The sequence below is a fragment of the Phocoena phocoena genome, chromosome 9 (assembly GCF_963924675.1).
Source record: "Phocoena phocoena chromosome 9, mPhoPho1.1, whole genome shotgun sequence".
NCBI classification, from domain to species: domain Eukaryota; kingdom Metazoa; phylum Chordata; class Mammalia; order Artiodactyla; family Phocoenidae; genus Phocoena; species Phocoena phocoena.
The window spans coordinates 57236173-57251263 of record NC_089227.1 but is presented as its reverse complement, the minus strand read 5'-3'; the positions used below and the strand labels follow the sequence as shown (position 1 = coordinate 57251263).

General features: G+C 53.6%; 1 protein-coding gene and 1 long non-coding RNA gene across 2 annotated transcripts; one reads left to right on the top strand and one right to left on the bottom strand.

The window, feature by feature from the left end:
* Positions 1–2581: 2581 nt before the first annotated feature.
* Positions 2582–5616, bottom strand: LOC136128589 (uncharacterized). Its single transcript, XR_010656207.1, has 3 exons — positions 5555–5616; positions 4964–5160; positions 2582–3308 (listed from the first exon to the last, which is right to left on the bottom strand). It is a non-coding gene; the product is annotated as an uncharacterized lncRNA (long non-coding RNA).
* A 1048-nt stretch (positions 5617–6664) lies between these two features.
* On the top strand, positions 6665–9046 carry HOXA11 (homeobox A11). The gene is made up of 2 exons (XM_065884072.1): positions 6665–7385; positions 8814–9046. The coding sequence occupies exons 1-2, from the start codon at positions 6665–6667 to the stop codon at positions 9044–9046; spliced, it is 954 nt and encodes a 317-aa protein (XP_065740144.1).
* Positions 9047–15091: the final 6045 nt, after the last annotated feature.

Sequence of the window (15091 nt, the reverse complement as noted above, 5' to 3'; positions counted from 1 at the left end):
TGAGCTCCGGTAGAAACAAGGGACCTGGCAGGGGCAGCCGGGCCAGCTGGACATGGAATAGAATAGAAGCAAGGAACCTGCTGGGACCTTCTTTTGAGGTCCCTGAGTCCAGGTCCGCTCCCTCAGTGCATGGCAGGCCTTTGGTGAGAACTTTGATGCTCTTCTTCTCCTGCCTAAAATATGGGCCAAGAAGTGAGGTGCATTATGCCAAAGGTACAAATCCCTGACTCTCAGACCCCAAGAACCCCCTTACTGTGCTGTGGAGGGGTCGGGGCCCCTTACCTCTGCCCATAGCCTGCTTGCAGCAGGTCACCGCATCCGGCCTAGTGGTCAATCGCTTAAACCTGCTCTGCCGCCGAGTTTATTGCTCCAGGTGAATCAAAGAGACCCTGCAAATGATTTCATCATCTTTTTTTTTTTTAACAGAATGCAGGAAAGCTGAGCTTTATCCCTAGGGCTGCATGGGTGGAGTCTTGAGGGGACAGTACGTAGAAAGATTGTCGGTGGACAGGTACCATCACAGAACTGCCTATCAGGGCACATAGGGGAGACTCCTAAGGGCAGGGTTTGACTATGCAGGGGCTCGCTCTTCTCCAGCCTGGAGTGTGAGCCATGGATCGAGGCTGAGTAGAACCGGAGGAGCCTGGGGAACTGCCCTAGGTGGCAGCTGAAGCTTGGGGTATGGGAGCTTCCTGTTAGCCACAGCCGTGCGGACCAAGACCCCGAGGACCAGAAATGGCCTTCTGGTTGGGCTGCCGTCTTTTGTCCTGTTTCTTACGGATACACTTGGCTGGGGCAACCCAAGCCCCGTTTGGGCCGAAGTTGCGGGGAGGATGGAAGGCAGACACTGGGAACCAGGGCTTTGCCCTTCAACCCCCACCCCCATCTGTTCCCACTCAGTAGGAGAAAAAAATCTTTAATGAGTCCACAACAATAAAAATAAAAATAGTTCTTCTCAAAGGAAGTAACCCTCTTTCTCCCATCACTTTGGGACACACGAAACTAAATAATAACCAGATTGCTTGGGTGTCTGAGACCCTCTGCTAAACCCTATGCCCCAGCGCTCAGTGGCCAGTGGAAGTATGTGGACTTCTTCAGATCTTTAGGGACCTTGGAGATTGAACCTGTGAGTCAGATAAGAACCAACCGTAAGGTCAAGTTCAAGGCATTACCTGTTCCCCTGCTTTAGGGAAGGGAGGAGGAGCTTGTGGGTGGGACAGGTGCCTCTCCAAGCCAAGGAGAGAAATTAACCCCTGCCTCCACCTGGTAGTGATAGAAGGGGGTCTCCTGATACTTCATTGAAGCCTCAGTGCCTCCTCTAGACGGTGCCTGGAAACGTGATTAGTTGGCCATGATCTGCCAATAGACCATTTCCTAAGAACAAATTCTAGGAGATCTCCCGAGCTTCCCAGACAACCCATCTCCCAGGCTTACCATGGAGGACAGATGTACCTCCAGGATATGTCCCACTTGGAAAGAGAAAGCCCCCAAGTGGCGGCCTGGCCTCCAGCCCCGTGAAGGGCTTGATAGCCGTTTCCACCCTGCGTCCTCCAGCTGGCTCTTGCACCTGTGTGCGGTATGCTCGCGGGGGTTGAAACGGTCTTTTGTATAGCTTTCTAGAAACAGGTGTGGCATTTAGGGACAGATGAAGGTAGAGGCTCAGACCAGCAAGAAAAAGCAAAAAATTTGGTGCCCTATGTGATCCACAGATACACAACTGTTGATCTTTGGGAGTGAATTTTGGTTTGTCAGGTGGGCCTTACCCCTCCCAGGCCGGCTGCCATGCAAGATTGCCAGGCCCACAAAAGCAGGAGCTGAGTCCTAAGAAGAGAAGGAGGGAGTGTTGATCAGAGAGGGAGGGAGAGAAAAAGAACCTGGAATGGAGTATTCAGAAGAAGGAAGTGAGAGGTCCAGTTCAGACCCCTGGTGGAGGCCTGAAATGGGGGAGAGTCAGGAACTTAACCAGCCTCCTTTCTCTGTGCTTTCCGAACTGAGTGCCCTCCAGTGGCACCTCAGCTCTTGCTCAGCTTAGGGGAGGTATCGGAAGAGGCGGGAGGCCGCAGAAGGGGAGACTCAGCTGGAAAGAGGCAGGAGACCGGCAAGCAGGAGCCGCAGGGAGATGGAGACGGATGGCTAGGGAGGAAACAGAGTGAGCGGACAGCCTGATGTTGGCATTCACACTAAGGGTTATGCACTGAGCAGTCACAGGGCTGCAAGTGGCACGGGGACTTCAGGTTCTCAGATTCCGGGACAATGAGCCGCTGCCAGAGGCCAAGCCGGCCCCGAAGAGAGAAGAAGGCAGCCTAGCAGCATGGCCAGTTGGGGTTGGAAACCCCGGAGCGTGGAGGCACTCCCTGCCCCCCAGCTCTATCCTCCCTCAGAGTGAGCGGGTGTTAGGCTGCCTATCAAGTGATGGTCCTTTCTGCTCACAGCCCTTGAATGACTCTGCTGGAAACGCCCCCAGCACGACAACACCGGTGCACGCTAACCGTGCCGAGGGTACCCAGCCTGGGCACTGCCAGCAGGCACCCTCCGGCTGCTGCCCAGACCCCTCGGCTGCAAGAAGAAGGGGAGGCGGCAGTGCTGGGCAGAGGCATCTGGACACACTTTATTCCCATATCCCGCCTGGGAAAGCGCGTGGAGTGCAGGGCTCCCGAATCCCCGCCACGGAGCACTCAGCCCGCCCGCCAAGGAGGGTCCGGGAGGTGTTTCCGAATCCCCCAACCCCCCACTCTTAGGGCCAAATCAAATGAAGTTTGGAAAGGCTTGGTCTGCTTTGCTGAGCAAATCGCCTCGTTAGCCGTTTCCGCCTGACAAGGCTGGCTCCGGCGCCAGCCTTCTCCTCTCCGGGTGGCCATCTCCAAATGCTGCGCGGGGAGCAACGGGTCGGCCCTGCGAGGGCTGCCTGGACCCTGAAGTTTGGAAAAACAAGAAGAGATTGAAATGGCTCCCTCCCTTCTCCGCAGACACACACGCACCGTCAAGCCGCCGCCACTTCCTGCCTTTGTTTTTCTTCCTCCAAAACATTTTTGGCCTCTTGCATTAGCTGCCATGGAGCTCCGGGTTGACGATAAAAGGAAATACACGCTGAAGACTTTTCTGGAGATGGCCTCACACCGTAGAGCTCCTGAGAAAGAACAACTCATGGAAAAACCAGTCTCCAGGGCCAATGTCACAGCCATGCCCATCTTGGACTCTTCAAAAATGCAACTTGCACTTGGCCTTCCAGGGCAGCCTTAGCGCCCCCCCCCCCCCCGCCGTCGGGTGTTCTCTTGAGCCGGGTGGGCTCAGCTTGGCTGTTGGGCCTCCTGCAAAGCGGAAGAGTCAATTAGGCTCAGAGCAAAGTCAAAATCAAGGACCCGAAGCTCTGCCTCCCTAAGATTTGGTCTGATCCTCAGAGCTGCACCTACCTCCGAATAGCCCCCCAAAAAACATTCACACCGCCAGTATATTCCAGGCAAGGGGGGCAGAAGCAGGCAAAGCTGGGAAGAGTGCGCAGCACTGGGGATCAGAGCATCCCCCTCCCGTCCCTGCCGGGGAACTAAAAGCATTCGCCGCTCCAGGCGGTTTCCCTTCTGGCATCAAGAGCCTTTATCCTCATCCATCTTCACAGCAACGCCCCCACTCACCCCCTTCCAGGCTGCAAGACCCTCCCGGCACCCCGCTTTGGTTCAGCCGAATTGCCCTTCCAGCCGCTCCTAGAGCGCCTTGCCCTGCCCCAGCCTTTCCTCGGGAATTCGCCTTTGTCTCCTGCAGACACCCATGGGATCCAGACTGACCAGCACCCTCTTGGCTTGGCTCTCAAGAACATGGGAGGCACTAGTTCTACGGAACGGCACATATCCCTATACCAACCTTTCTGTGGTGACCCCCCTCTCCCTGGCACCAAGGGGAAAACCGATCTAATGGGGAGAGGGGTTGCGTGCAGCTAGGGTAGGTAGCCTGGCGTCCCCCGCTGGAGGGCCACTGCAGCCGGTCTGCTCAGGCACAAGCTGAAGTTGACTGCCAACACTGCTATAAAACCCCAGGTCTGTCTAGGACAGTTTTTGGTTCTCCTAGACGCCCCCGGGTTCAATTATAGTCTTAAAAGCCCTAATACAAGGGCAAGAATTTGTTTGCCTTCACCCGGGGGCAGGGAAAGCCCCGCAATGGTGGCGCCTTTGTTATGGCAAAGTCACTGAAACCCCTCAAGCATTCCTTTTGTCCGAGGGTCGGGGTGGCGTGGACTGGGTGGGCTGCTGGGAGAAAGTTTGAGAGAGCCAAAATCAGCCAGGGAATGACTTAAATACTGCTGTTCGCAAACCTCTCCTCCCTTGTATATTCAGTCTTCAAGAAAGATGCTGTGGAGAAATAAATATTTTGCCTTGTTGGTCGCCGCTGGAAATAGAAGTTTTTTCGCTGCAGGGCAATCCTGTAACTGTGATTCCCAGCTTTAGGAGGTCTCAAGCTGCCCTTCCCAATGACCTTCCTTCCCACCAGACCTTTTCACTCACACCGATACTGCCCTCTGCACAAGCCACAGTGCCCAAATACGTCAAGCTGGAGATGCACAAATAATTTCAAGTTCAGCTCTCAGGGATTCAAGGGGCATGGACGTTCTTGCAGCAAATCCTGAATAAAGCGTTCATTAAACCAATGTGTCGGAGTAGTTTGATTTGTGATACGCAACCCTGTAAAGGGTTGGAGCCACATAAACATAAATGCTAATAAATTAGTGTACTCCACTACAGAGTAATTACTCGATATTATTGATATTTACAGCGAGTATTCAAATGCAATGGTGGGCCATCATTTAGAGAAAATACATAATGAGAATATTTCTTTTGCAGTGCAATACACGATTAGATTTTGTTATTGTGTCAGTTACAGTTAGCTCAGCAATAAATAAATAAATCGATGTTGACACTTAAATACCAAAGATCTTAGAGGTTATACTCTAAATCTCCCCGAGATATATAAATACCTTCGGCTATTTCCTGGATGGGGAAAAGGAAAAGGTTATTCTTTTTCATTTTTCAACTTTCCTTCAGCGACATCCAGTTCCTTCCAAAAAGATAGGTGTGGGGAGGCCTCAGAGCTGGACCCCCTCCCAGTGCCTGGCCCTGCCTGGCTGCTCTATGCCCTTCTCTTCTGCTTCTCCCAAACATTGTTCATTCAGTCCTGCAGGATGGCAAGCATTTTTCACCATCTCATTTTTTTTTTCTTTCCTCTTCCCAAGAAAGCTAGACTCATACTAGCTGCTATGGCCTCTGTCTCTCTCTTTAGCTCAAACCTAGCCTTTTCAAAGCGTTCTTTTCACCCAAGGTGCTGGGAGGTTCAGAAAGACGTCTCTTTTCTTTGGCATTGTGTCCCTTCTGTGGGATGAGTAGCCGGAAAGGCACCGAGCTTCTGAGTTTCTGCCCTGCACATCCCTGGCTCTCAAGCTTTGCAGAGGAAAGGTGGCGTGTCACCCCTTTCTCAGCCACGGCTCCCTGGCCCTCGCCCCCTGCTCACTGCCCCCACTCTCCCTACAGCTCTGGAGCTCAGCTGTGGGCTCCCGGAAGGTGCAGCATACCCAGGAGAAGTCTCCTCGGATGTCAGCGCCTCTAAGGCAGCCCAAGGCTCGCCTCAATTCCATGGTTCCCCGAGTCCTCAGCTCCAGAAGACCAGGCAGGGGGGCGGGCGGACCAGTGCGCAGCGGCGCAGCTCCCACGCCTCTGGCTCTGCGGTGTCACTCCGAACCCCGGCAGACAGCGAGGAGGAGCGGGTTTCTCCAAGGGCAGGGCGTGGGGTGAGGAGGCCGGCAGGGAGAATGAAAGGGAGGTGGATCCCGGGTGAGACGAAGGGCTTTCCGGGACCTGCGGATCCCTGACAAACCGCGGGGGAAGCCGCCCAGGTTGTTGGCGGTTTAGGGACGGAAGGCACTAAAGCGCTTCGGAAGTGACCATGAATGCGAGCGTGTAATCAAGTCACCGTGCAAATCGGGCGAGCCACGAGGCAGGCACATCCACGGCTGCAAACCCTGTCCCGAAGGGGGTCCGGCCAAAGTCGGAGGCAGAGGTGGTTCCCAAAGCAAGCCTGTGGGAGGGGGACAGCGAAGAAGGAGGTGCGAACGCGAGCCTCCAGGCGAATAGATTCCAAGACCACGCACGGGCCACGCAGCGACGAGCTCCCACCCGGCCACCCCCAAGCCTGTGGCTTCCCTCACCCGGGGAGTGGTGGGTGGCAGGAGTTGAGCTCTCTCACCGCCCTCGGCGCACTCGAGGGCCAGGACCGTGCAGCCGAGCACAAGCAATTGGCACGGGGTAGCACCCAGCCTCGCCGCGCGCCGGGAGGCCCCCCCCAGCCAACATGAGTTACACCGGCGATTACGTGCTTTCGGTGAGAACACCGAGTGACGATCTGTTGCTTCCCCTGAGGTGGCTACAAAGAAAGGAAGCTGGGGGCGGGGGGGGGGGTGTGGAAGAAAGGAAAGGAAAAGGGGGGGGGAAAGGTCCGGACTAGCTAGCAGCTTGTCAATTTCAACATCGGGTCACATGACCAGCACCTCCCTGCTAAGGATGGGGATAGATTTCCACGTCAGCTTACGTCTCCAAATTTCTACTTCACGGATCCGCTTCAAAGAGGCAGCTGCAGTGGAGAATCATGTTAAGCTCGGCTACTGCGGAAAGCCCAAGGTAGCCCAATGATGGATTTTGATGAGCGTGGTCCCTGCTCCTCTAACATGTATTTGCCAAGTTGTACTTACTACGTCTCGGGTCCAGATTTCTCCAGCCTCCCTTCTTTTCTGCCCCAGACCCCGTCTTCGCGCCCAATGACATACTCCTACTCTTCCAACCTGCCCCAGGTCCAACCCGTGCGCGAAGTGACCTTCAGAGAATACGCCATTGAGCCCGCCACTAAATGGCACCCCCGCGGCAATCTGGCCCACTGCTACTCCGCGGAGGAGCTCGTGCACAGAGACTGCCTGCAGGCGCCCAGCGCGGCCGGCGTGCCTGGCGACGTGCTGGCCAAGAGCTCGGCCAACGTCTACCACCACCCCACCCCCGCCGTCTCGTCCAATTTCTATAGCACCGTGGGCCGAAACGGCGTCCTGCCACAGGCTTTCGACCAGTTTTTCGAGACGGCCTACGGCACCCCGGAAAACCTCGCCTCCTCCGACTACCCTGGGGACAAGAGCGCCGAGAAGGGGCCCCCGGCAGCCGCGGCGACCTCCGCGGCGGCGGCGGCGGCGGCGGCGGCAGCGGCCACGGGCACGCCGGCAACTTCAAGTTCGGACAGCGGCGCCGGCGGCTGCCGGGAGGCGGCGGCGGCGGCGGAGGAAAAGGAGCGGCGGCGGCGCCCCGAGAGCAGCAGCAGCCCCGAGTCGTCTTCCGGCCACACTGAGGACAAGGCCGGCGGCTCCAGTACGTATAAAGGCAGCGCCCTGCGCTTTATGAAAGGGGAGTTGGAAATCTAGCGCAGCACCGCTGTTAAATTTTTATATGCTGTTTTATAAGCATATAAGGTTTATGAAGGGCCTTTAGGTTTCCCCCAACAAAACTTTGTTATAAAAGGCGGGATCACGTGGCGAGTGCTGAAATTGGCCGTGAAATACCCACCGGCCGAGGCATGCCTGCAAAAACAAAACAAAACAAAACAAAACAAACAAAAAAACCCACACAACTGCCTTTTTCCCTTTTTTCCCTTCTCGGCTCCCAAGCCCAGCAGCTCGACCCCTCTCGGGACCAGGTCGGGGCTGGGGAGCCGGAGGTGGGCGCCTGTAAATTCCCCCTTGCAAGGGCTCCGGAGCCTTTGATAGCGAGGTAATCCGGAGATTTTTATAAAAGCCATGTGTTGCGCCGGGATTCCAGTCCCGGCCGGGATTCAAAGACATCGCTGTTTAACGATGGCACTAGGAACGTGTTTAACAGATAAAATAGCCCGCTTAGCTCGAGTAATACATTAAAAGAAACAAACTAACCCAAAGTTGGCCTTTTTGTCCAAAGGAAGCCATTTTCCTGTGGCGCGGTGGCAATTACGTGCCGCCTTCTGTCCGACTGCATGTTACAGTTGTTATTCAATCTGTCAAAAGCGGGTTTTTTTCTTTACTTCTGGTGGAGTTTTATTGAAAGGGGAGCAAGTCGAGCCTGCCCGCAGCTCTGGGAAACCCCTCGTTCCTCCACGCTATCGGAATAGCACCTCTGCTCTGCCGGGGGGGACCAGGATGGCTGTGTGGACTTGGTGTTCAGGAAAGGCCCAGGGTAGGGGGCTTCCGCTGCCACCTCCCCACCTCGCGGAAGCCAGGAGGCTGGCCGGGGAGGCAGGAGCTGATGGCCAGGACTCAGGCTGACGAAGACCCGGCAGCTGCCCCATATGTTAACGAGGGCCGAGTCCCGCCGCAGCCGGGAAAGACTGGGGCTGGGGCCGCCTTTACTGCCTCGGGAACCGGCCGCCCAGGTGCTGGAAGGTGAAATGTCCGCGGGCGGGCGGCTGTTTGTTTAGTCTGGCCAGGCTGTAGACAGCCGGCGACCCCCGCTCGCTGCTTTGAAAGCGGTTTCAGCGGCGCAAACTCGCCTGTTGCAGTGAGGAGCCCTCCTTTCTGCTCTGGGGCAGAGTAAGCAGCTTCCCTGGGGGCCTATCTAGGGAGCTGGCTTTTATCTGGAGCTGAGCCTCCGCCGGCAGCCTCTCCCCAGCCGGCAGTAGGAGCCTGAGGCAGGGACCTGGGGGGACCTTGATGGGGCTTGGGCAGGGCCTCCAGTCCCTGCGGCCAGCCCTTTTCCTCCACTTGGGGCTCTGGGATGGACTGCAGCCGTCACACCTGGCTCTCTCCCTGCCTCTTTCTCCCTTCACAGGTGGCCAACGAACCCGAAAAAAGCGCTGCCCCTACACCAAGTACCAGATCCGGGAGCTGGAGCGGGAGTTCTTCTTCAGTGTGTACATCAACAAAGAGAAGCGCCTGCAGCTGTCTCGAATGCTCAACCTCACTGACCGTCAAGTCAAAATCTGGTTTCAGAACAGGAGAATGAAGGAAAAAAAAATTAACAGAGACCGTTTACAGTACTACTCGGCCAACCCGCTCCTCTAAGGCTCCAGCCAACTGGAACTGGGTGGGGGGCTTCATACACATGAGATTATATGCAGATTTTGACCTTGACAAGGTCACGGCACGCGGTGACTTTTGAAGAAATGCGATGCGCAAGAGAGGGGAGGCTACACGGAGACAGCCTGGAAGGAGACCGCTCCGGACGTTCCTGGGCATCGGTGGTTAAGATTTCTAACAATCATTGGATTTGGAGAGCTGTGCATCAACGAGAATGAATGGTTCGGGGCCCCTGGTGGTTCACTCTTGGAGACTGCAGAGCTTCGGGTTGGGTGTGGTCTCCATCAGGGACTGGGCCCCCTCCAGACCCCCTGGAGAATGACCCCGACCAGGGACCCTCCACATGGAGCCTGTCCACTTCCAGGACCCCTGCGTCAAGATCTCCAAACCCAATTCAGTTTGGGAACAGGAGCAGAAGGAAGGGGGAGGATTCCTAGACGTCCGGATTGGGGCTCCTTTCCAAAGCCAATGTGAAAGATGACTGGACTAAGAGGACGCTGTGAGGTGGGAGAGGGCTGCTGATCCTTGAGGGAAAAATAATCTACTATTCCAGGTGGCATTAGGGGCTCTCCACCCGCTCCTAGCCACTCACCACACTGTCCCAGGCCTGAGCTTCCAGCAGTCGACTTCTGCAGCTCACCTAGTTTTTCCTACGATTAGGGTGTTCGTCCTGGCCTGCCACTCTGGCCTAAAGCCTAGTGACAGAGCAGACCATTCCCTGAGGTGGAAGACATCAAAAAGCTGAGAGGCTGCACCCAGGCCGCTGGCCCCCAGGTCCCTGCAGGAAATGCCTGTGGAGTGCGGCAGCTTGGCAAAGTCTACAGCACACTTAAATCAAGCTTGGATTTGCTCAGCGGAGCGGCAGAGCAGCAGGCCTGGCCAGCGGTCCCCAGCTATGAGGGGCTTGAGCCCCCCCAAACACCCAGTTCCCACGCCGCGCTCTGCCCTTCGTCACCCCAGAACTGAGCTTGGAAGCTTCCAGCGACCTTCCAAGAGCTCGAGAGGGATTTGGAATTATTTTAAAAGATAAATATTATATTATATTATATATATATTTCCCTGAAAGAACCAAAGCGAATTTTAAAAGATGCAATGTAGAGGGGGAGAAAAGATGAAGAAAATATTTAAAGGCTCTATCTGTTTACAGTGTTCCATGGTTAAACTCACTCACTGCTAAAAATATTTGAATGTACGCTTCATACAGGGATGGTGTTCAAAAGACTTGTAAATAAAGGAACTATAACCTATTTTGTTTGAGAATATATATATATTTTTTGCCATTAGTTGATTGCCTTTGGGGTATTGGAGGGGATAGAAAGTGTGTCGGGAATGGTCTTTTTAATTTCTTGCATATTTGAAAAGTGTTAGGGAGATACTCTGAGGTTGTTCGGCCCTCCAGGGTCTGGGGACCTCAGCTGAGAAAGGCAGGCACCCTTCCATTAAATCTCCTCTGTCCCCCTGTGTTAAGAAGCGTCTGGTGGCTCTGTTTGTAACAGGAGTATTGGCCTGTCCTCCGTTCTCACCCACTGCGTATGTCGCAGCATGTATACAGGTGACAGGGCACAAGGAAAATAAAGACTATGGAAACTTGAGTATTGGGTCCTGGTGTGACATTCCTCTCCCCGCTTGCCTTTTACTGCCAAATGTCTGCCCCCCCGCCCCCAACACCAACACCACTCCCCCTTAGGAAAGGGGCAAGTTACTAGGCCCCTGAGCGGGTGGGGAGGTGACTTAGGATTTAATTCCATTAGAAGCCAAACTTAGGAAGCCAAGGTGAATGGCCAGGTCCTTGGCTTCCCTCACATGGGGAAGTGGGGTCCCAGGAATGGGGTATCTCAGGGCCTGGAATACGGGGCTTCATCCTCTCAAACTGACCCCAGCCCTGGGAGAAAGCCCTGGGGCTTGAGGTGGCCAGTGGGTCTGATCCCAGGCTGGACTCACTTACCTCGAGACTAGGAGGCCTGAAGTGGAAACACTCTAGGGTGCCCTGGGGAGCCCTGCAGCAAGAGGGAGACTGGTCTGGGTACAAAGACAGAGCAGAGTCTTAGGAGTCTCTAAGAGCACTTTCTTTTCTCCCCAGCTCCCGGTTGAGGCTGCCTTTTCCCTTTGGGGAAAGAAAGGTACTGGTTTCCTCTTTGTCTCCTGCCTTTGAACTTCTGCCTTAGATTTGGACATCACCCATAACCTTGAGGAGCAGGGCGAAAGGCCAGAGCCTTTTGTTGCCCACCGCCCCCCCCCATCCCCACTCTCTCCCTAGCCACTCAGGCAGGATCAGAGCAGCAGAGAGGATGGAATTTGGAGAGAGGCCCCAGACCCCATAGCCCCGCTCTGTTTATTTGTTTGCGTGTTTGTCTAACTTACGCGACTAGGGAAATCAAACTCAAAGGGGAATGGGACGGACCCCGGAGATGAATGCCTAGGTTGATAGACACACAGAGGTGAACAAGGACTCTCCTGGGGGCAGGGAAGGAGTGGGCAGGGAAGCCTAGGGTTTAAGGAGACTTCCTTTGGGACGGTTAAAGATTAACCAAGTCTCACAAGTTGCTACAGAGAGTCTAGCCAGGAGGACTGTTCGAGGGCGGGCGGCAAGCGGGCGCGGGTTTGATTTCTGAGCCCTATAAAAGCCTATCCTCCGATGGCTGTGACAATGTGGTCGTAAACCCGTCCGGGGCCGGCCAATTTGCATATTTGGAATGCGCTGCTATAAACCCGGCTGGGATTTTGCAGCAATTTCTTAGATGTAAAAATGAGATCTCTTTAGCAGCGGGCTGGGCACACTCTCGCTCTGTCTCTGCCTTGAGTCTGCTCTCCTTTCCCGGCTCCGGGCTGGAGTTCGGGCCCGGCCTAGGCGCTCAGCCGCCACGAGATGGCGCACTTCCGATCAATGTCAAAGCCGCCGGGGAGCCGGGAACCCCAGCGCATTTCTTGGCCTTTGTTCGCTTCTGATACTAAGAGCGGCACGTTACGTTATTTCACTTGTCCCGCTCTCCTTCGTATCAAAAAAAGGGGGGCTCAACGTCAAGTAGCGGTTGGTGCTGTAATTTAAAGCAATGCGTCTTCTCTAGGCCTTGCAGGCGTCGCGGCGCGGAGAAGCCAGCTTTCCCTTGGCAGTGATTTCGGAAATGTGTCAAGGTAAGAGGCCACAAGTTTAGCAATTTCAATCTGGCTGGGGCGGGAGTGGGGCCGGTGTCTGAGCAGGGCTGGGAAAGTGGCTGGGTTTGTGAGCTGGGGGGTGACGCTATAGGCGCTCAGCCCACTCGACCCCCCTTCTCTCGTCACCCCTAAGGTTGGAAAGCAGGGGGAGGCCTCAGTGGAAAAGCTGACGATTTTAACTCTATGCGCCAGCATTTCACCTAAGGAGATCTTTAGATTTTGTAGAAATATTCAGAATGGGATGAGCCTGGGGTGGGAAGCATCCAAGCAAAAGGGTCCCGGCTGTGCTGGGATACGGGACTGTGGTGGTTAAAAAAAAAAAAAAAAAGGGTGGGGGGAGATGGCGGGACTGGGGAAAACTGAAAGTTTCTACTCGAAACAATGATGTGGTCAGCGACCGTAGCCGCTGGGGCAGGCTTATTCCCTGGGGCAGAAGTCTGGGAGGTAGCTGGTTTCCTACTATGTGTGATCTCTAGGTTTGCCCAGCAGATTGGGGGTAACATTTGTTCCAGAAAAGGTCAATTCAGAAAAGTAGCATTATATTTTTGAGGCTGCCAGGGAATTCTGTGTTGCTTATTTGGAATGTACCGCTATAAACCTGGCTGGAGTTTTGCAGCAATTTCTTAGACGCAAAAAATGAGATCTTTTGCACATTTTGCAAATGAGCAAAAAAATGTCTTGGTAAATACCTATACATTTTCAAAGGCTGGCACCGAGGATAAACTCTGATCAAACAATTTCTCCATCAGAGTTGTCATAAAACAAGTTTAAAATAATCATATCACTTACATTTCAGAGGCCAGCTTCAAATTTCCTTTTTTCCTAGTTTTAAATTTTTTATTCCAGTATGTTTTCATTCGTTTCTCGAAATGGCTATTTTCTTTTCACAAATATACTGAGCATGGGTGAGTGGCGGGGGGGAAGTCTCAGAGAAAGTAGGTGCCGCCTGTGTGTGCATGTATAATTTTGCCGATCACAGTCACTAGTCTTTGTTGAGCGTGGTCTCCCAAACTCTGCCAGAATAAAGCAAGGAGTGGGCGCCCACACGGTGCTCTCTGCCGCCTGAGCCTTCCCTAAAATCCCAAAGCTGCCTCTAGTTTCAAGGCCAGAGGCAGCTTATGATGGACGAAACTAAGGATATTGCAATTGAGGGGTGTATGTGAGGGGTGAATGAAAAGGCCCCAACACTCCCCCCATCAGGAGAGAAGGGCCAGTTCAGTGGTTGGATATAGAAAAAAAATTTAGGGACACATTGCACCTGATTGATTCTAAGCAGACACAACAAATACTGTATCCCTGAAAAGGCTGACATTCTTAAAAGATGAACAGGAGAAGAAGTTTACTGCTCACCCCCCAAATTTTAAATATGCAGTAAATGCGTGAATCAAAAAAGTCCAGAATTTTTGTTAAAGCTGGATTTGTGGAAGTAGCATTTATTTTTCCTCTCTGGGGCTGCACCTCAACTCCACAGCTGATCAGATAATTCTGAGCCCAGAAAGCATCAAGAGTGACCTCCAGATACAAATTGTTTACTGGCTATCTCAATCTCAGTACCTGGTATTTTTTATAAGAATATTTTTTGGTAATAACAGTTTATTGTTTCTCGTGGTTTGCAAGGGCCTACTCAGGAGAAGCAATCCGCTATCTGGTGAACTGCATGGTAATCCTTGCCAAAGGGCTTATTTCACCAGCCTGGCATTTACTTCGGCTCCATAGCTGAAGGGGCATGTAATTAACCAGGTAGAAATGAGCAATATTTACTCCTAAATAAAACGTGGGCCCTGGCAGCTGCACAGGCCTGGTTGAAGCAAGTAGACACCAGAGAGTTTTAGGTCAAAGGCATCCTGACCAACAAGAGAGAAATTCGGCAGCTGGGAAAGAGGGTGAAAGAGAAAAAAAGAAGGTAAATGGTCAAGAGGGAGAGAGAGTGTCCAGAAGCCAACCCATGCTGCAATTGAATTGTTTTTCTTAATCTCTTGGGGGTGGGGAACCCCCGGAAAGCTGAGATGATCGATAAATGGAATATTTTATTGAGGAAGCTAACACCTCGGTGTTACAGTCTGGGGAACGTGGAGGCTTGGGGGCGGTCGGGGATGCTGGGAGCTCTGAGACAGACTGAGAAGGCAGCAGGCGTTTTACTTGAGCTTCTGCTGTGTGGATATCTTCTTGTTCGAACCAGCCAGCCGGGCAGGCCAGTCTGCTTCCCAGGCGCATCTGCGGGCTCTCCACACACTCTCCGCTCAGCGGTGGAGGTGGAGTGGTAGTCTGGGCCAGAGAGGGGATCCCACACAGGCTTACATATTCTTTTTTTTTTTTTTCCAAGCAAGAAACAGCACAAACTCAACATCCCGTTTGGTTTATTAGAAGGGGGGAAAAGACATTGGAGAGAAACATCCAGCTTTCCCCAAAGGCCCATGAAGACCCAAGTGCCAATGCCATGGTGTGTGAGCCCTCAGCGGGCCTTCCACCTCCTCTACTCCACAGCTGAGGTGGCCTTCTCGTAGCAGATGCGGTACCAAACTATTTGTAACCTTGGTTGGAGCGTGCCTGCTCTTGGATCCCATTCAGCCTAGAAGCCCATTTGGCCACCCTACAGAGCTCTAACTAGATTGGGCCTGAGCTGCCTACAGCCGGGTACCCAGCTTGTCTTACTAGTCAAACTGGCAGGGCTGCTGATTTCCCGGAGAGTCCTGGAACATTCTGGAGACCCCAAGGAAAAGGCTTTGAGGGGTCTGTGAACTCCCTGAAAATAACGGGTCAAATTGTGGGAATGCACAGATGTGCATTTTTCACAGGATAAGAGTCAGAACGTGGCCTTAGATTTACCAAAGGGGGCTTTAACTTCCAAAAAGGTTAAGAAAGACAGGTTTAGATCCT

What these genes read in the sequence shown, in the direction of transcription:
- HOXA11 (XM_065884072.1), top strand. Translation starts at nt 6,665, where the DNA reads ATGATGGATTTTGATGAGCGTGGTCCCTGCTCCTCTAACATGTATTTG. An exon ending in GGACAAGGCCGGCGGCTCCA is followed by an intron (nt 7,386 to 8,813) that starts GTACGTATAAAG and finishes CTCCCTTCACAG; the next exon opens with GTGGCCAACGAACCCGAAAA.